Source organism: Zeus faber (assembly GCF_960531495.2).
Source record: "Zeus faber genome assembly, chromosome: 18".
Lineage (NCBI taxonomy): Eukaryota > Metazoa > Chordata > Actinopteri > Zeiformes > Zeidae > Zeus > Zeus faber.
This window is the reverse complement of record NC_137210.1, coordinates 19,882,560-19,903,840: the sequence shown is the minus strand read 5'-3', so window position 1 is coordinate 19,903,840 and position 21,281 is coordinate 19,882,560. Positions and strand designations below refer to the sequence as shown.

The 21,281-nt window shown below is 47.1% G+C and overlaps 1 protein-coding gene across 1 annotated transcript in view; it reads right to left on the bottom strand.

The window, feature by feature from the left end:
- wnt10a (wingless-type MMTV integration site family, member 10a) overlaps nt 1–20,895 on the bottom strand; it is a gene marked incomplete at both ends in the record, with an annotated part of 27,403 nt that extends 6,508 nt beyond the window's left edge. The window contains 3 exons of the mRNA XM_080018887.1: nt 10,652–11,025; nt 18,572–18,837; nt 20,831–20,895. Coding sequence (XP_079875013.1) covers nt 10,652–11,025; nt 18,572–18,837; nt 20,831–20,895 — 705 coding nt within the window. The remainder of the gene's footprint in view (nt 1–10,651; nt 11,026–18,571; nt 18,838–20,830) is intronic.
- Between the last annotated feature and the right edge of the window lie 386 nt (nt 20,896–21,281).

The window sequence follows — 21,281 nt, the reverse complement described above, 5'->3', positions numbered from 1 at the left end:
ATATCGTTCAATGCCATCCAGTTAGTCACATGTGTTCCTTCTTGGCTTCCCCAGTCATTTCAAATGTCAATATAAATCTCAAGGAAACCTCTGAAAATGCAGAGAAGGAGGTTTGAAAGCCATTGTTCCATACCAGGGGCTTCCCTACGGCAAGGGCCCCTTGGCAGACAGGAATATGTAAACACTTGTGATAAACTGCCCCGTGGTTTAATGTTGCACTTGGAAAAACTGAAACCTTAAAGACATTAAAGCTTTCCAAAAAAGTCGAAACATCTCACATAAAAACAAAAAGCAAAAAAACAAAAAAAGACCATCATTGTTGAGGTTGAGTTGAGATAAATGTTGTGGAACAAAGTATTATTTGTAAATCAACATATATAAAATATAAAAATATAAAATATTTTATAATTTTGCTGCGGACCCCCTGCAATACATGCGAGTACCTCTAGGAGGCCACGGACCCCTGATTAGGAACACCCTTTTCTGTACTAACCCCTGTGCTCCACGTGCCGGCCTACACACTGTACACACACTGTACACACACTGTACACACACTGGGCGGATGTGATGGCCGCTCCAAACACACATCTGGTTGGTTTTAATTGGCGGAGCGGCTGCGACGGAGGCGTCTATAAAAACAGCCCCAGACGGAGATCAAATGGGATATGTTGGGAGCAGAGCAGCACTGCAGGCTATGTAATCTGGCAGTGCCGAGTGAAGAGCAACACGTTACAGAGCGGCAGCGGCAGCAGCAGCAGCAGAGGAGGAGGAGGAGGCGGCGGCGTCGTGCGCACCGGCTCGGACGGGAGCCGCGTTTTAACAATTAAGACCTGGGTTAACCGGGAGGATGGGGCGGGGCGGGTTCCAGCCGGTGCGCGGCGCGCAGCCTGGTTTTGATGTGTTCGGTAGCCGCTGACCCAGGGCCACGCGCCTGCAAGATGCCGCAGGGCCGCTTCAAATGACTTGCTCGTGAACGTGAGCGACCCGCGTTGAAGTACGTTCAATTGCGGCGGCTCTTCTCACCGGGACGAGGCGTGTTCTGGTGGAGTCCTGCACTCTGATAAGCAGAGACTTTGTTGTTGTGAATATCCAAATTGCCAAATAACTCTTCTCGTCTCTTGCTGGCCTGTCAAACTGAAGCTGTCTCTTGTGGAGAGCGCTCCATGACAACATGCAGTCATACCAATGACATGTAGCAGTGTAAATTGTTCCTAAATGTGCACATACATACATGTATTGTAATTCATGGATTACCACTTTAATGATGCTTAATAATGTGTGCTACTATTCAAAAAGGTGATTGACTTCATTCCAGCAGAAACATGTCCCACAGAACAGGAAAACAAGTTGCCTTAAATGGAGTTTTTTCTCCAATTGAAAGTCAGTGGGAGCTAAACTTGATCGGAATTGGTATTCAAAAGTCAACCAGTATTATAAATACCCGTGAACCATTTAGAGTCGAATGCGTCGTCCAGCCAACCCGCCGGTGTGCATTTTAACGGGGCGTCTCTGCGTACTGCCAGCGTCCCGTCTCCCCTCCCTCACGCCGCCGCGTGTTTATTGGTTCAAAGTGGATCTGCTTAAGGCCCATTAAAGCCTCGCAGAAAGCACACAAACAAATCCCACTGCAGCAGATTAAGCCCAGACATCACTTTAAACAAATCAAACGCCTCTCATCAAAAGAACAGCTAAGCCCGGCCCAGACACACGCACACACACACACACACACACACACACACACATGCATACACAAATACAATAACTGACGCTGAAAAGTAGCAGTAGTATAGTAGGTTTTATACCAAAGAATGTGTGTGTCTGTTGTGTGTGTGTGTGTGTGTGTGTGTGTGTGTGTGTGTGTGTGTGTGTGTGTGTGTGTGTGTGTGTGTTTGTTTGGGTGTGTGTGTGTGTGTGTGTGTGTGCGTGTGTGTGTGTGTGTGTGTGTGTGTAGTAACTTACTCACTGTTACAGTAATTGTACACAAGCTCCACATATCTCATTTAGAGCCTCTAATAAAATGTTATTACAAGCATAAGCACTTCCACCTGTCGACGTTCTGCCTGGTATGTAGTCTTTCGGCCATGTGTTTATTATATTGTGTGTGTGTGTGTGTTTGTGTGTGTGTGTGTGTGTGTGTGTGTGTGTGTGTGTGTGTGTGTGTGTGTGTGCATCTGCAAGCCTCGGAGAGAGAGTGTGTACGGCATTTGTCCTTGCATGATGGGTCTCGTTGTGCAGGCATGTGTCCTGCTTCTGATGTGAAATTGCTTTGGAGGTGCCGCAATAATTACTCAAACAACAATACTATCCCTGACTAAAGACATTTATTGAGGATTTGGATTGAGTCAGTATTACTCATGCGGTGCAGCAATAGACCTTGACATCCCACCAGTGGAGGAAGAAGAATTACTCACACCTCTTACTGAAGTAAAAGTACAAATACCCCTGACACAACATTAGTCTAGTAGAAGTGAAAGTACCACATTGACATTTCTAATTAAATAAACACTTTTTTACTGTAAAATAACAGCTTCAGAATCATTTTGATGGTCCACTGACTTGTAATATGGATAATGTCACCTCTTTCATTCACACCATTCACACCCACCCGCCCAAATCCCTGTTCTCGCACTATGTAACGTTGTTGTTCGGGTACTTCCTTGATGTTTGGCTCCGGTAATTACTGTTTCTTTGCCTTGTAAAATCTATTGAAAAAAAAAACCTGATAAATTATAAACTTGCCGGACAACATGTCCGGTAATAATGGTCAGACAAAACATAGCTGCTCCACCTCCCCGACGGCGTGGATGGCGTGCACCGGCCGTCGCTTTCATTGCGCCACTGGGTCTGTTTCACCCTCCGATTCGCACGTGCGAGCCGATCCGACAGGCCGAGCACATCGGGTACCTACACCGGTAACAGGGGGCCCCGTCCCTCCCTGCGCCCTCTCTCCCCGGGGCTCCAGGGAGCGGTGAGGTCCGTGCAAGGGGCGCTGTAACCTAGGTGTACGTTATATCTGCGTTTGTAACATTAACTGTTGTTGCAACGTGACCGAAAAGGTTCAAATTTCTGCGGTAAATGACATTTGTCCCGAGTTTTACGACAGTGGCGTAAAAGTGCAATTGCACTAAGAAACTGTAGGGGCGCCAGATCCCAAATACCAAAAGTCACATATTGCTGCTTTAAGTAAAAGTATCTAAGTACTTGCTCCTTGTCAAGTACTTGTCATATACATCCCTGACATCTCATCTAAAATACATGAAGTGCTCCTGTAGCTTTTTTTCATGCAGATCCTGATTACAATTTACAAAAAATATAAACTAGAAAGTAACTAACTGATCTCAACTAAACAAAAAAGTAACTTACGTAAATGAAATGTAATAGAGTAGAAAGTACAGATATTTTCTTTGAAATGCTTTGCGGAGTAAAACTCTAAAGTCTACTAAACTGAATTTACTTCAGTATATTACGCATAAAAAAGCTATTCAAGTACTTGTGCGCCCCTCTACGACTGCTTCATGTTTGTCCTTCTCATAGTGCTGCTGAACAAGCTGAGTCTGACGTCCAAATGCACGCTACCCGTGGTCGCCCCCGGTAAAAAAATGCACAGCACCCCCTCGATCCCACTCCAAACTCTCTCTCTCTCCCGCGTCAGACCCTGACAATAACTCGCAATTTACCGCAGGGTGAGACGCTTGTCAGTCACGATGCAAACTGCTGCATAGCTCGCACTGTCGCCACCTGTCTAATGAACTGACAGGATCCAACAGCGCCCGGGCCCCGCCGCTCGCTCTCCGTTTTCGCCTCGACGAGAAAACACCATTGAACCCGTGCCAGGCTTTTGTCTCCAGGTATGCATGTGGATTTGACTGATTCCAGGGAAAAGGTTAGCGAGGCAATTTACCGCTGGTCTGGCAAAGTGCTTCCGTGTCACAGGCAGCCACTGTAAAAATGTAGTCATTCCGCCAGAACCGCCTCCATTAACTACTGTGCTTGTTTCTCTTCATCCTCCATCAGCAACAGCCCTGAGGTCAGGTTCAGCGATCAGTATCTCAGAGGTGAAATCGGTACCACCGCAATAAAAATGAATAATAACCATCCCTCATAATAATTATGAAGATTTCTCACTGTATGATAACTGTCTTCTTTGCGCGTTATTTCAAGTGTCTTTAGGCAATAGGAAAAGCTCTATAAAAATGAAATGCATTATTACCATTTATTTATTTAGTCATCTATTTATTTATTTATGCACTGAGATTTTATAGTCATTCCAACTTTGGACAGTTACTTAAAAACATAAAAATGTATTCTCTGCAGCTCCATTCAGAATATAATGGCAAACAGAACAAAACTATTATGCAAAAAACGAACGAAAGAGTCATTCCCCCCCCTTCACCTTTACAGTGGCGCACTCTCCCCAAAACCCTCTCTGTGATAAATGCTCGAGCAAGACGTGCACAAGGAGCTGTAGTAGGAGGAGGAGGAGAAAGAAAAGGAGCAGCGAGCAGAAGGCAGGGAGGGAGGGAGGGAGGGAGGGAGGGAGGGAGGGAGGAAGGGCGAATCTCTTTTTACTTTCCGCCCCGGCGTTTGAAGTCTAAAATCTTTTGGAGGGTTTTAAACATCTGTTTCCAAACTGCCAGCAGCCACTAATTAGGGCTAAAAACAAGACGGGACGTCGTGAGAACCCTGGGGTGGGCATGAGGCGACATGTACACCCCGCCGAAAAAAAAAAAGCAAAAAAAAAAGCCCCACCACATTCCTCCGCCTAAACACTAGTTCTCTGAGGGGAGGGAGGGATGGAGGGATGCGAGGTGGTGGTAGTGGGTCAGGGTGCGGGGGGTGGGGGTGGTGGTGGTGTTGGGGGGGAGGGGGGTTGGAGGCATTATTTTGAGGCCCCACCTGTCAGTGTTTTCTGTTTGATTCTGAGGGCCTGTGTGTGTGCGTGTGTGTGTGTGTGTGCGTGTGTGGGTGTGTGTGTCTTTGTGGTTGTGTTTGTGTGTGTGTTTGTGTCTGTGTGTGTGTGTGTGTGCGTGTGTGCGTGTGTGTGCGTGTGGTTGTGTGTGTGTGTGTGTGTGTGTGTGTGCTGTTTGAAGTTTTTCAAGGTGTCCAGTGTTCTGAGTCAGGTCTGTAATGAGTCACACCATGCTCCCTCCTCTTCTGTCCTGACTCGCTGGATTTCCCTTTCCTCTCTCTCTCTCTCGCTCTCTCTCTCTCTCTCTCTCCCTCTCCCTCTACCTTTTAAAATAGATTCCAAGCCTTATTTGTTCCTCTGATTTGTCAGACCCATTAGAGCAATATTGCGTCGCCTGTGCTCAACTGTAACTTGACTCTTACCTCAAATTAGACAATATTGGCATTTCACAGATAATTTGCACGTGCCCTTTTTTCCCATAACATTCCAAAAACTCATTACAGAATTTTCATAATTTCTGAGAAAAAAAAAACAAAAAACCACGAAACATGGATTCTTTGGATTCCAGGAAAGCTTAGTGTTTGAAGATGTTCTTCTTTGACCGCAGCGAGCCGTGACCTAATCTATCAGAGGGGCAAATGGTCGGCCGAAGACTCAGATCCTCCAGCTTTGAACGGCGTCAGGCTCACCAGGGGTCGCCGGGTCGGCATCCGAGCGCGGGAAGTGGAAAGGTCACCGGCGACGGTGTCTCTGATGGGAATCGAGGGCTCCGAGATAAAGTCAGATCTCTGACTCCATCTTGTCTAACTGCCTCACTGCTATTTCTGCTCCAAGTTGTTACCTTGGTCGACCTAAAAGCATTTAGCAGATATTAAAGTGGCGATCCGTACGAGCGTCGGTGTTTTGGGCGGATGACGCAACGAGCCCCCAGAAATTCCTTTGGAAACTGCGACATTTTGTTTCCAGCGTCCGGGTTAATCCTCCTCTTCGCTCTCTTCGTCTCCTCCAAAGTTTGCCTTCTGATCGATCCATTCTTTCCGGGGAAAGGCGGACCCCGCCACCAACAATGGCATGTAGAGGAGCATATGCATACTGTAACGCAAATGCATTGGACGTCTGTTTCTCAGAGTGCCAGCCACTGTAAATAAGGCATCAAATATGGCATTTTTTTTAAACAAAAGGATCTCATGGATTACCACTTTAAAAATGATCGCCCAGACAGTATGTTCAAATAATGGTGAGTATCATGCGTGACCAGCTCTCGAGTCTCATTTTTTTCCCCCCGCTCGATTGTCACCGCCTTTCACCGCTGTTAACCTCCAAATAGCCGTGCTTGAGTAATCCCCGCATGATGAATTTGTGGGATATTGAAAACTCTCGTAAACAAATCTCCTCTCTCATTAGCATTGCATTGTTGCGTCTGAATTATGGCTTCCCGAGCCGCGGCAGCGGTTAAATAAACTGGTTCTTGGAAGCCTTTGTTTCGGCAAGCGTGAGTCTCGCCCTCCCTGTCTTGTCTTGTGGGTCAGCACAAACACTTTCTCGACACATCCCACCCCAAACGGGATTTCTCACGCAAAGTCACTCGCCGGCGCCAAACACGGCGCTCCTGGCAAAAAACAGCGGAGCCGCGTTGCCGGTGTCAATAACCTTTCCCCATTGATTTACCGTGAAATGATCATAAACAGCGTGTCAGATAGTTGATTAGGAATTTGTTCCTTTGCCAACATTTAGCAATTATAAAACTATTTGTGATAGACACGGGACAACCTATAATTACTCAGTCACCCCCCGACACCTCAAAAAGCCTGAATAAACAGAAGCCGTGCTACCCAGGGCACAAGTCGACGCCACACCGCACGCTGACCAGTACGGCCTCGACCGAAATACATCATTTTTATTTTTTTATCATAATTTATTATTTTCGAGGAGGGGCGGAAAAACGCTTGTGAAATCATTGGTGGTTACGTCACGCCAGCCAGAGTTTGCACTTGTGACCACAAGTGTTTGATGGGAAAAACTGTGTTCCACCTACAACTTGCACAACTACCGCCGCCGCCGCCACCGCCGCCGCTGCACTTCCACCGCGGGGGCCCCGCTGCCGCTTTGATCGGCGGACTCGCCGCTCGTTCGTTTGTGTTTTGTCTGCATAATCAAGGAAACCAGAAGTAAACTGATGGAGAGATACAGCGCCGGCCCAAATTACACAGGAGGAAGCGGTGAACAATGAGCAATTTACGGCTGCTCCTCGTCTGCGTTCCCCCCACGGCGCTGGAAGCCGTCGGGCCCTTATCACCGTCATTTACATCTATCTCTCCCACTCCCCCCGAGGGGGAGGAGGGGGGATTCTGCAGCGAAGACGTTCCCTGCGCGGTGTGAACCGGGGGTAGGAATACGACGGGTTGTTAAGGTATTTGTCCGCCGACCCTCCGAGGTGGGGGGACGAATGGCCCCTGCAGCTTATTATCATTCGGCCGCGGGGGGCACATTTTTCTCCCGAAGAAAAAACGAAACGGAACGGCGGTGGGCTGCGGGTTGACAGCTTACACTCCGTTGTATAGAAAAGCACATACAACGAAGGGATAGGAAAAATAACCAAATGAGCCGTGAACCAATGAAGGGACGTGGATTGAATAATGCCCGCGTTTGGCGGATGATTTGTTAAAAATGTTGTGGGAGAAGAAGATTCATCAAAAGTGAGTTTTGAACGTCTCCGCGCTGTAAAAGAACTGTTTTTGCATGTCAACCAAACATTTGCGTCTATTTATTATTCGTCGTTATGAGTCGTTTTGTTTTTTTTCCATAAAAGGTCAAAACGAAGGTTGTTTTTGCAGACTACTGTTAAGTCGTCAACACAATGCACAGTCCACTTGAGATGGACAGTGCATTGAAATGTTGTTGTTTTGATGAATTGGAGCATGGATATAAATATATATCACAATTTTTTTTTATAATAAAAAAATTAAAAAACAAACAAACAAACAAACAAACAAACAAACAAACAAATAAATAAATAAATAAATAGATAGATAAATAAATAAATCTATAAATAAATACATAAATATATCACATACCTGGTGATAATGTCGTCTCAACTGAACAGGTTGTATAAATCTCACTAATCTGGGTATCCCTCCATGATAACACAACTCACAATAGCTCGAACCACAATCCACAATACAAACTACCAAAATGTCCGCTATGGGTGATGATCTTCATCAGTCATGTTTAAATTCACTGCATTGTAATAGGACTCAGTACCAGAGGTAAAACTCAATATCTTCTATTAAATAGAATTGTGCAGACCCTATTCCATGACAAACCTTCCATTGCATCTTCACGGCTCTGACAGACCCTTTCAATTTCCGTGTTAAAACCAATAGTAACTGTCGTAAATGCAACTACAACTGTGAGGCTAGGGCCACATTGCGGGATTTTCAAGGCCCAATTTGCGATTTTCAAGGCCCTGATGACTCCAGGGGGGGATCTCGCTGTAGAGTCGTAGCTGTCATCGATGTGTGCGAGCTGGCGCAAGACTCAAATCTGTCTCTCTTCCGTCCCAATCGGCCGGGTCACGATTCACTCAAACACGCTCCATCTTCTCGGGGCTTAGTCTTCCCGAAACCCCTTTGGTGTGTTGGAGTTTTCCACGGCCAATCCGACGCCGCGCCTGCGCGAGGGCGAACGCCAAAGAGGGCGGCGAGCGGACGTGCGTGGACTTCCGAAATGGGGGACTTAGGATCCGTGCCCCGCAAAGACAGCGGTTGTCACGGGGCCGGGGCAGAAAAATCTGCAAGTTTGGGGTTGGGAAACGCGCGCTGTTACATCTTTTCACTGGGGTCGGCGATTTTAAAGAAAATCACGTCATGCGGCCGAGGCTTTAACGACGTACGCGGGACGCGGCGGAGGCAGAGGCTCCCTCCGAGTCGTTAAGTGGATGAAATTGTGCGTGAATAAATATCCAGATAGGCGCCGCTTGATTGGAGAACAGCTATGGCTCCAAGTGCAACAAGTCTGTGGCGATGTGGATCGGCGGCTGGAAAAGGCTGGCGGTAAACACTGCCAGTTATTATAAATACAACCGCATAATCCATAACAAAATTGCACTCGCCGCTTTCCCGCCTGTCTTGCATTAGGTGAAATCTTGAGGATATTTTCTTTCTATCTCTGTGCTATCCACTGCTGACAGCGTCAAAAGACCCAATACTGACCAACACGAAAATAACAACAGTATGACATTAGTAACTGCGGGACTCCCCCCAACTCTCAATCCTGCGTTAATATCCATATACTTGGCATATTTTCACGTTATATTGACACTTATATCGGACAAAAATGTGATGTTATCGTTATCAAAACCGTTTACATACAAATTAAGGTTGTATCGCATTGCATTGTTAATTCAATGTCGACAGTTCAATGCGCAACTTGTTTCTTAAGTCCGTATTGCACTTTATCACTGTTACAGCAACAATAGTTGTAACAGGCCAGAAAACTCAGAATGGACCCTTATATCCCCAAATCCCCAAAGAGCAACTCAACGAGGCTTTCTCACTCCCCCTCTCTATCTCTATCTCCCTCCCCCCCCTCCCGTCCGGGGCCAGCAGCATTACATCAGGCTGTAATATCGAGCACTGTGGCCCTCGTGGAACCTGCCAACGGAACCAAAACATGTTGCGCGCAGCGATGTGCTCACGCTCCCTCAGGTCCCGCGTCCACCCACCGTCCATCTGCTGCTCCGGGTGGGTGTTTTTTTTTCCTGTTTTCCTCCGCGGCTTCGGACACTGACCGCTATTGTAGCGTTCACAAGCCCGCCTGTCTTGTCGGCGGGCGGCGAAATCTCCCCAAAATATTTCCCAGAGCCGGGGGGGGATCAGCGCTTAATGCTGAGGCTTTCTCCTACCTACCCTTCCCGACCTCGCTGTTTAAAGTGATGGCGCTGGCGGAGACACGAGCTGTGTGTGTTCCCATGGTTTGACCCGATTCAGCGTTCAGCTTGGTTTTAAAAAGAAACAATGTCTGCGATGCATTTAGAATTATTTATAATATTTTACATTGAATTGTTAATACACGTTTCCTGTTTTCTTTATTTTATATTGTCAAATTATTTTTTTCTATTTCTGGTATATTGCCATTTTTTTTCCATTTCCTATTTTTAATAGCTACTATTTTAAATTTTTGTGATATCTGATGTGAGCTGCTGTAACGCTGCAATTTCGCCTCTGTGGATGAATGAAGTAGGCGTCTAATCCAAAGCGATCCAATCTATATCACAGCGTCGTTTATCATGTAGCGTTCCCCTGGCGAAAATCATTTGAAATGCCTTCGCCGAAATCTGTTTATTTTTCATTTTTTCACTTTCAGAACGGAGGAATTTCAACCCAGCGTCCAGAACGAGCTGTTGAACCTCATCAAGCGCCTTGTGACTCCAAAACCCAGGGTGAAACAAATATTTACCAACAGGCACAGACAGGCATCTATGGAAATGACAGACACAGAGACAGACACACACGCACGCACGCACGCACGCACGCACCCACACACTCACACCGTTGATTGATTGATTTGCATCTGCAAAATGCAGGAACGCACAAAAGTGTGCTCAGAAGTGTTTGGCAGTTTCATAATAACATGTCTTCTATGTATTGTGTGCATGGTGTATAATTACTCATTTGTTCACAGGCTGGCTGCGCCTCCCCCTCTGGCCACCCCACCCAACCCCCGCCCGCCCTCACCACTCACCTGCCTCCCCACCCGGTTGTTGTGCAGCCTCATGCGGGCGTGGATGTCCTTGTAGGTCTCGCGGGCGTCCAGGAAGTCGCGGGAGAACTTCTCCCCGAACTCCACGTCGGGGCTGCAGCCGCCCCACTCCCAGGAGTCCTGGGGCCCCGGCAGGTCGGCGGGGAAGTGCTCCATGACGCCGTGCACCATGCCCTTCCCGCGGTGGATGGCCTCCAGCTGCAGGCGGTGCAGCTTGATGCGGAAGGCCTCCTCGTCGCCGCGGCGCTTCTCATCGCAGCCGCACGCCTTCAGCTTGCCCATGGAGCAGGCGTTGGCCACGGCGTGGACCACGCCCGCCGCCGCGATGGCGTAGGCGAAGGCGCTCTCCCTGAAACCTGGGGGGAGGGAGTGGGGCGGGGTGGGGTGGATGAGTATCGACACAGTGAGACATGACTGAAGTTACAGTACAACAAGGGACGTATGTTTGGGAAATTACGTCATGACAAAAATACAGCTGTTAAAGCGCAAAGACGAGCGCACGTCATCAGTGATGATGGCCACTTTACACTTGCATTGCCGAGTACAAATAGAAGTTAACAGACGTTAACACTCCACTGCCATGTCGACATGAAGTATTCCTAAAACACTGAATTTTGACAAATTTAATTGCATCATTTGGTGCGCTAAATCAAATTATTTCCCTTTAAAAAAAAGTGATTAATCGCAATAAATCACAGCGAAATGTGCAATTAATCAGTCCATTTGATGAGTTCATTTTAGATTATTTTTTTTAAATTTATCACATTTCATGTGAAGTGTTACCACTTATTTTAAGTCTCCTAAGGGCGTAAAATACCATTGTGTCTGTGTCATAAACTGGAGGGAGGAGAACAGATGACTAACTGCAAGGTGATGCAATTTGTTAGATCGGATCCAAATATAGATCCACCTCTCGAGTGGGGGCAGATTAATAAGTCCCAACTTTCACTGTGCCACTTTTACGTAGTACAAATTGCGTTTTTAATCGTCACCACCACGGGAGGTAGCGTACAAAGTCTCCTCGTTAAAGCGTCTCTTCTAGAAGTGCTGAACGCGTCGTCAACCCGGAATCTTTACAGGCATTGTTTCCTGCAGGTTAAATACTGGCGCAGCAAAAGAGCTCCCGCTGGCTCAGGCGTAGTTTAGATGAGTGGCACAAAACATTACAGCGACCTACACAGATATATTCACACGCGTCAAAGTCTCGTAAAAAAAAAACAACAACTGAGAAACATCTGGGACAATGGTAATTAAGTGTTTCCCAACACTTACTTACCGTGTCTCTGAGGAGCCTCAGGGAGTGAGCAGACCCCTATCACTCCCAAACACTCCCATCAGAGGACCTCAAACACTCCCATCAGAGGACTCCCATCACTCCCATCCCTCCCACTGGAGGACCCCCACTACCCCCATCAGAGGACCCCCACCACTCCCATCAGAGGACCCCCAGCACTCCCATCACACCCATCCCTTCCATTGGAGGACCCCCACCACTCCCATCAGAGGACCCCAAACACTCTTATCAAAGGACCCCCACCACTCCCATCACTCCCATCACTCCTATCAGGGGATCCCCACTCCTCCCATCAGAGGATCCCCACCACTTCCACCACTTCCACCACTCCCACCACTCCCATCACTCCCATCACTCCCGTTAGAGGAACCCCACCACTCCCATCGCTCCCATCACTCCTATCAGAGGAAACCCACCACTCCCACCACCCCCATCACTCCCATTAGAGGATCCCCACCACTCCCACCACTCCCACCACTCCCATCCCTCCCATCACTCCCATTAGAGGACTCCATGACACCATGTTTAATAAACTGGGCTAAGCCGCCTCCTGTCTTTCCAACCGATTACTCTAAATGTGGTAATTATGTATGCTCTCACTGTGACTGTCGACTAGTGCACGGAAAATAAATGAGGCGAAAAAGGCATTTGATGCACTTAAAAAGTTGTTTTGAATTTGTTAAACCTATATACTATTTAGGTTTTTTTTCAACTTAAGATGTACTCCTTCATTTATCAAATTTGCGAAAACAAAAAAAGTAAAACCTATTAGTGTTTCAAACCTATTGGTCCTAAATATATGGTTGACTATTCTCTGTACATGACATTGTTTGTGATTGAGGTTTAACATGAATCATTAAGTGTTTTAATGAGTAATTATTACTTGTTATATCATCACATCATCACCCAGACAAACATGTAAAGGTATTGTACCATGCTGCGTTCAGGTCGACTCGGAAATCTGTGGATTTAGTCTCCACTTCTGAGCTGTTTGTGTTCTGTCAAATCTTTTTGGGAAAACACTTGTGTTTGTTTGAAAAAAAACAAACTTGTGTTTGTTTGAAAAGTTTGTGCATTCTCTGCCCCAACGTTCCGGCTTAGAATTCCAACGTAGAATTACGAGCTTAAATGGCCGTTTCCTCTGCGCTTTTCCAAGTGAGAGGTCAGATTTTTCCGAGATCAACAGGAATGCAGCGTCAGATCCATATACAAATATTATTATCCTGCATTTTACCTGGATTTGATCATTACCTCTAAACCATCTTTGGTTCAGGTGTACTGCAAGTCATTCTTTCTCAAACCCATACACACACACACACACACACACGCACCCACACACACATGCATGCACACACACACACGCACACAAACAAGCCTACACACACACACACATGCGCACCCACACACACACACACACACACACACACACACACACACACACACACACACACACACACACACACACACACACACACACACACACACACACACACACACACAGTACCAGCGGGACTTCACTGCTTCCGTACACTTTCTCTGGCTGTTTCTCATTGGACCTCAGCACACGGACCCTGAACACGGTGCCCATCGGCTCCATAAAAGCAGCCGCGCTCGCAATCGCTTACCGATGTCGAAAAGAGTGCGGATTAGAATGGAAACTTGTTAAGGGCACATGAAAAGAAACCACTTGGAGCTTTATTGCTCACCGCTCGCAGGGGAAACGGTTCAGGCGGCTCGATCGGGAGTCAAATAAAACACTTTTAAACGCCGTCGCCTCCTCTCAGCGAGGCCTGGCGCCGCCTCCTCGTCGTTCCGAGCGGATCTGGGACCGCACAGTGTGACATGTTGTGCTGATTCCGACTGTTGTTGTAAACTCTGAGTGAACTGACGTGTTCCGTCCACTGCGGAGGCGCGGGGAACGATTCCTCGCGAAAATTAGCGCCTGTTTTCAGAGCCAGGAAGTAATAGGGAAGGGAAATGATGCCTGCGACATGCAAAGCATCATCTAAATGAGTGAATGAGTGAGTGAGTGAGTGAGTGAGTGAGTGAGTGGGCAGGCGAGCAAGGGATTGAGTGGGTGAGTGAATGGGTGAGTGAGTGAGTGAGTGAGTGAGTGAGTGAGTGGGTGGGTGAGTGAGCAAGTGATTGATTGGGTGAGGGAATGCGTGAGTGCGTGAGTGAGTGAGTGAGTGAGTGAGTGAGTGAGTGAGTGAGTGAGTGAGTGAGTCAGTGAGTGAGTGAGTGAGTGAGTGAGTGAGTGAGTGGGTGAGTGAGGGAGTGACAGAGGGAGGGTGAGGGTGGGTGGGTGAGCAACCGAATAAGTGAGTGGTTGAGTGAGTGAGTGATTGAGTGAGTGAGTGAGTGAGTGAGCGAGTGAGTGAGTGAGTGAGTGAGTGAGTGAGTGAGTGACTGAGTGACTGAGTGAGTGAGTGGGTGGGTGAGTGAGCAAGTGATTGAGTGGGTGAGGGAATGCGTGAGTGAGTGAGTGAGTGAGTGAGTGAGTGAGTGAGTGAGTGAGTGAGTGAGTGAGTGAGTGAGTGAGTGAGTGAGTGAGTGACAGAGTGACAGAGTGAGGGAGAGGGTGGGCGGGCGAGCGACCGAATAGTGAGTGGTTGAGTGAGTGAGTGAGTGAGTGAGTGAGTGAGTGAGTGAGTGAGTGAGTGAGTGAGTGAGTGAGTGAGTGAGTGGGTGAGTGAGCAAGTGATTGATTGGGTGAGGGAATGCGTGAGTGCGGAGTGAGTGAGTGAGTGAGTGAGTGAGTGAGTGAGTGAGTGAGTGAGTGAGTGAGTGAGTGAGTGAGTGAGTGAGTGACAGAGTGACAGAGTGACAGAGTGAGGGAGAGGGTGGGCGGGCGAGCGACCGAATAGTAAGTGGTTGAGTGAGTGAGTGAGTGAGTGAGTGAGTGAGTGAGTGAGTGAGTGAGTGAGTGAGTGAGTGAGTGAGTGAGTGAGTGAGTGAGTGGGTGGGTGAGTGAGCAAGTGATTGAGTGGGTGAGGGAATGCGTGAGTGAGTGAGTGAGGGAGTGAGTGAGTGAGTGAGTGAGTGAGTGAGTGAGTGAGTGAGTGAGTGAGTGAGTGAGTGAGTGAGTGAGTGGGTGGGTGAGTGAGCGAGTGAGTGAGTGAGTGAGTGAGTGGGTGGGTGAGTGAGCAAGTGATTGATTGGGTGAGGGAATGCGTGAGTGCGTGAGTGAGTGAGTGAGTGAGTGAGTGAGTGAGTGAGTGAGTGAGTGAGTGAGTGAGTGGGTGAGTGAGCAAGTGATTGACTGAGTGAGTGAGTGAGTGAGTGAGTGAGTGAGTGAGTGAGTGAGTGAGTGAGTGAGTGAGTGAGTGAGTGAGTGAGTGAGTGAGGGAGGGAGGGAGTGAGGGAGTGACAGAGTGAGGGTGAGGGTGGGCGGGCGAGCAACCAAATAAGTGAGTGGTTGAGTGAGTGAGTGAGTGAGTGAGTGAGTGAGTGAGTGAGTGAGTGAGTGAGTGAGTGAGTGAGTGAGTGAGTGAGTGAGTGTCTAAAAATCTTGTCCAAAATCAAAGTTATACTGATATATAGACACAAAGCCATGTACACACACTAACTAATCATCTGTGTAACTCATTCACTCACTCATTCACCCACACACTCCCTCCCTCTGTCCACAGTTTATCTTTCTTCTTCCTCCCTTCCCTTCCCGTGGTTCCATGTGACGGGGTTGGTGGTGTTGGGGGTGGTGGTGTTGGGGGTGGGGTGGGGGGGGGGGTGGCACTTAGGAGCAGCCTTGCCTCCTCTACATGGAAAGGCTGTTTCAGCTGGAGCGCCGCTCTGTGCCAGGCTGCGCTGATGGCGGCCAGCCGGAAGACCAGGAACAAATCAATCTAACAAATAATTTACTGGCCGCGGCACGCCCGGCTGAGCTGATGGCAGAGGAAGTGGCAAAATGAATTAAAGATTCAAAGGAAACTGTCACTTTGTGTTACAGAAACCGACTAAACAGGTTTATGCTTTTGCCGTCGAGAGTTGGGAAAGTGCTGAGAGCAAATTCACAAGAACTTGCACTGCCAAGGAGAGTAGAAGCATTAGGAGCAGCCCGGCGAGGGAGAGCGAGAGGCACAGTGAGACCGAGCTAGTGCGAAAGAAAGATAGAGAGAGGGAGAGAGAGAAAGAGAGAGAGAGAGAGAGAGAGAGAGAGGGAGAGAGAGAGAGAGAGAGAGAGAGAGAGAGAGAGGGAGAGAGAGAGAGAGAGAGAGAGAGAGAGAGGGAGAGTCGCTCCCATGTCCTGCCTGACTGGGTTTTTAGCCTAGTTTTTAATCCGGGCTAAACGGGGATGAACATGGAAGCATAAAAGTTATCAGAATGCACCAGCAGAGAGATAAGTGGTTGAGCCCCCGAGGATCCAACTGGGTCCGCTGTAGTAAAATTAGATACCCAAACAAACACTGAGGTGGAGGCTACCTGACACACTCAGCCGCTATTCATAGAACGCCGCACGAGGCCCCGGATAGGGTCTGCTGCGTCAGTTGGTTACTATTGCGATTTAAAGCCATTTACCAGCAGCTACCACCAAATGGGCGGGGCCGGCCGTACAGCCTGGGGGGAGCTGCTGCGTTGCCCGCCAGAGTTTTATTGTTGCCGGTTTTGATGGAAACGGCTTGACATCGCAAGGTCTTCATGAGGTGGCCTTTTCCCGCCGAGGTCTTTCTCAGTGTCCTGAATGGTCTGCGCGGTGAAGCCAACGCACATCCGTACCAAAAAACCGGGGATCCTCGTGTTTTGTCAATGGAGGTCCACACCCAGCAGTTCACCTCTAGGACTGTTCTTCATCCAAGTCAGTGCAACAGCCCTATTAAGCAATAATAATGATAATTGAAATGCTGCCAATACAGGTTCTACCTGCACGCAACAGCGAGGGAGCTGAGTGAGTGAGCGAGTGAGTGAGCGAGTGGGCGGGTGGGCGGGTGAGCGAGTGAGCGAGCGACTGAGTGAGTGGGCGAGTGAGTGAATAAGTAAGTGAATGAGTGTGTATATAAAAACTTCGTCCAAAATCAAAGTTACACTGATATATAGACACAAAGCCATGCACACACACTAAAAAAATCATCTGTGTCACTCGCTCATTCACTCAGTCATTCACCCACACACTCCCTCCCTCTGTCCACAGTTTATCTTTCTTCATCTTTGGCTGTTTCTATTTTCCTTGGCTATTGTGGAGCACAATGCGTCAACATGTCGCAGATGATTCATGCAAGATACGAAGTTGTTGTTTATATCAGCGCTTGTAGTTTCTGCACCCGGGGCAAAACAGGGATGCCAGACATCCAGCAACTGCCTGGGCTAATAATGGAAAACAGCTTGTCATTGAGTCAGTGAAGAGTGAAAGTTGGGCACGAGGTGTAGTATCAAGCACAACACAGACACGGCGATTATATAAATCTAACCACAGAAATTATGTGATGTACAGCAAACCCTGAACCGAGCGTCTGGTGGAAAGCGGAGGTGGTGGCGTTGCAGGGTGAGACGAATTCCCACCGGTGCGTAGGCAACACAGCGAATGTTTAACAGCGAAACCCCCCCTGCAAAATCAAGGTCTCATGTGTTTTTAAGCAGTCAATTATATTTACAATGGGGAATTCCACGCTCACTTCGGTCCAACTGCCTGCAAAGAGCGTTCTATCCCGAAACACAAAAAAGGAACTCGTGGCACTTATTTGTTCATGAAATCATAAAAGCTCAAGTAGATAATTAAATCAGAGGTAGCACGTATCGAGTAATGACAGTCTACTGCAAAACAAGCACAACACTATAAAAACGCCGTCTGCAACAAGGTCTTTCGAAAACTTTTTCCGGCGCTACCTGCTGCACATGTTAAACCCATTAACCTGAAAGTGAGCTCGACCTGGGTCCAAAAAGTAACCGGGATTTGTGCAGGTGCTCCGGCTTCTAAGAACAGCTGTCCTTCACAGTCGCAAAAAAAAAAAAAAAAAAAAAAAAAAGCCGAGATGAGTCAATCTGAAGGCTCCGGAGATCCTCTTTCATCTATTGTGACTTGAGACGCTCCTACCACTACAAAGCCCGAGAGGAAACCGATCTGTGCCAGGTTTGGCAATCTAAAGGTGACTAACTGCTTTTGAACTTAGCTGCTCCTTTGTACGGGCTATTAAGGAGCTATGGCGGGTTGGAAACTGCTATACGGTGCGGAGCGGTCTCCCTTTTTTGCCGCGAGAGAAATGCGAGGCGGCTGGAAATAACCTAAACCATTATTTCCACGGGAACGTCCTGGGATTTATGTATCTCCGAGGTAACCGAACTCTTGTAACAAACCCTGCCGCGGGAGTTCGGTTTTCCTCGCGATTATCTGTGCGGTGACTAATGATCTGAAAAGCCTATTGAAATCGCCTTCTCACTTCGAGACCAAACTATTTCCACGTATGTTGCAGCATGTCTGCACTGCATTGCGGCGCGCAGGGGGGTAATATTTAGAGGTAATTCCGCCCAATTAACTTCGGCGATTTGTCTTTGGACAACTATTTGATTGACGACTCCCCGTCCCGTGGATTGGCCGAGGCGCCCTCTTGGATAAAGCGCCGGCAGAGCGTACCCCACTTTCGATGAATGCGGGGAACGTTGCCCTCCCGTCTCACCTCTCTTGAAGACGACGCTGTCGTAGGGTATTTTGTTCCTGGTCTCCAGGCTGGAGCAGTTCCAGCGGTGGCCCCTGAACTGGTGCTGGCACTCGTGGATGGCGATCTGGATTCCCTGGATGGCCGAGGCCGTGACGTCCGGGTTCCTCATGCACACCTCCAGCTGGCGCCGCGTCAGGCCCGGCAGCGTCAGGCACACCGTGTTGGCGTTGAGGATCGGGTCGATGTTGGGGATCTTCAGGCCCAGTATGTCGTTGGAGTCTACCCTGCACGGAGGAGGCACATCGCGCTCGTGAAAATGGAATAGGTGGAACGAGAACACCCAGAGAAACTTGGATGATTGTCGGGGGGGGGGGGCATGTCGGTGAAAACGCTTTAGACAATTAGGACTTTTGAGTTTCATGTGGTGAGGAGCTGTGGTTGGAGGCACAGAGAGAGAGAGAGAGAGAGAACATCTCGGCAGAAGTTGGGATAATGTAAAGTCTATTTCCCAACGATACAAAAGAAAACAAACTAATGAGAGCTTAGGTTTGTATTTGTCAGTTCAGAAAACATGTGGATTTTATGAATGCCGTATTCACTTTTTTTTTAAAGTTTGACTTTTTAATGCTCTTATTTTGGCCCGTGTCACTCATGCACCACGTTGTACCGTGTTTTGTCCGTGAGTGACAGAAGTTTCACCGCTCCCATTTGAAATCCTGAAGATAAGTTCCAGTGTTGGGGGGGGGGATTTTTACAAATCCTTTCAGAAGATCTTTCTGTTAACTGGGAAAACTCCATATATCAGTTATCAATTTGCCAACGGTGCAGTGTGACTCCTGTGACTCCTTTCCTGGATCACATGGAGGGCATGTGTGAGCTGTGTTTTGGTTGATTTTCCTGTTTCGCGGTGCGTGCCTGTACTGTAATTGACTTGTGCTTCTGTTGCAGATCAATCACACGAACAGACATTTGGCAGAGAGCCGTCGATGTTCTGTTAGACTGCACGGATAAAGTGTAACAGTGAAAAAGACTGGATACACAGACGCAGGCTCTGGGCTAAAAGAGGTGCCCCTGTACACGTTTCATCACGACTACACAGACTTACACACAAACAGAAAAACTATGTACATATCTCACCACACGCACATAAATGGACAATGTGCTATACAGTACACATTGGTCTTTAAGACAGACCCACCAAAATGAGCACATTTTAGTACACTCATGCATAACAGTATAGGCCAATACATATAGGCCACACACACATGCATACACACACACACACACACACACACACACACACACACACATATTCACAAACTCCAACTCCAACTCCATTCATGCACCATTCCTCCAATTTCTGTGGCTGCGTCTCCTGCTGAGGTTTCCATATCAAAGAAAACGTGTTCACCACATCTTCACCAGACTTTGGAAGTTAACTTATCTGAAGCGCCCGATCAAATCATTTCCCTCTACGTCTGAATGTTTTTTGCAATTTATTTGCTATGGTCCACTCTCTGACGGTTCAAAATGTGCCAGTGTTCTCCACTCAGGACTCCTACCTGTTGTGGTGCATGTTTTATTCAATGGTATATACAACACAGCGATGAGAACTTTTGCAGCCACTTTGACATTGGTCATGTGATTTTGGCAATTCCTTTTGAATATAAACGTGAATAATATCATTGTTATCCATGTGACACACATAATAATAATAATAATAATAATAATAATAATAATAATAATAATAAGAAGAAGAAGAAGAAGAAGAAGAAGAAGAAGAAGAAGAAGAAGAAGAAGAAGAAGAAGAAGAAGAAGAATATAATTCTCATATTATATATTAAGAATAATAATCACAATAATAACAATGATAATAAAATGTATTTATTAATTCGTCCATGTATTATTTTTTTTTAAGCCCACATGTCAGTCACGTGCCTAAATAAAATGTAAATAAAAGGGAGAGTGCTTAATTCGGTCATTAAAGTATATATGTATATAAAAAATAAGTTATTATTACACGAGTTGGTTACTTTGATATAGGTCTGTTCATATCAAAGTTTGAATGGTGACACACTTCATTCATACAGTACAAACACTAAATTCATCAGGAATTACTTCATAAATCACTTCCGATTCATTTGAACAACGAGGAACAAAAGTTAGCAGCTTGACTTTACTTTCCTTGTAATCAAATTGTAATGTTTTTGTTTAGTTTAGTTTGGGGGTTTTTGTGCGCGTTTTTTTTTTTTTCAAGGTGCGCGCCATCCAACTCACCTTTTATCCAAAAGACAAATCACCACCAAGACGCGCGTCAGCAGCGTGATAAAGGAGCGTCCCATTGTGCGACTTCAGATTGTAAGGGGTGGTGGTGGAGGTGGTGCTGGTGGGGTGGGTAGGGGGGAGTGAGAGAAGACGCGCAAATCGAGTCAAGCAAAGTCCAGTATTCCGACTCAGACTGGGGGGAAAAGTTGTTTTGGTTTTTTGTTTTTTTTACTTTTTTTTTTTAAAAGTGAAAAGGATCCAGGTTGACAGGTTACTTTCCGCTTGGCTCTGGAGCGCAGGACCCGGCGTCCAGATGTGACTGGCGCACACACAGAGTCATTTAAAACAATCCCCAACTTTCTCAATGAGTTGAAAAAAAAAAAAACGGGAAAAAAAAAAAGGAAAAACAAAAACAAAACAAAAAAAAAAAAAAGCCTCAACAAAACCAACAGAGATGTCAGCC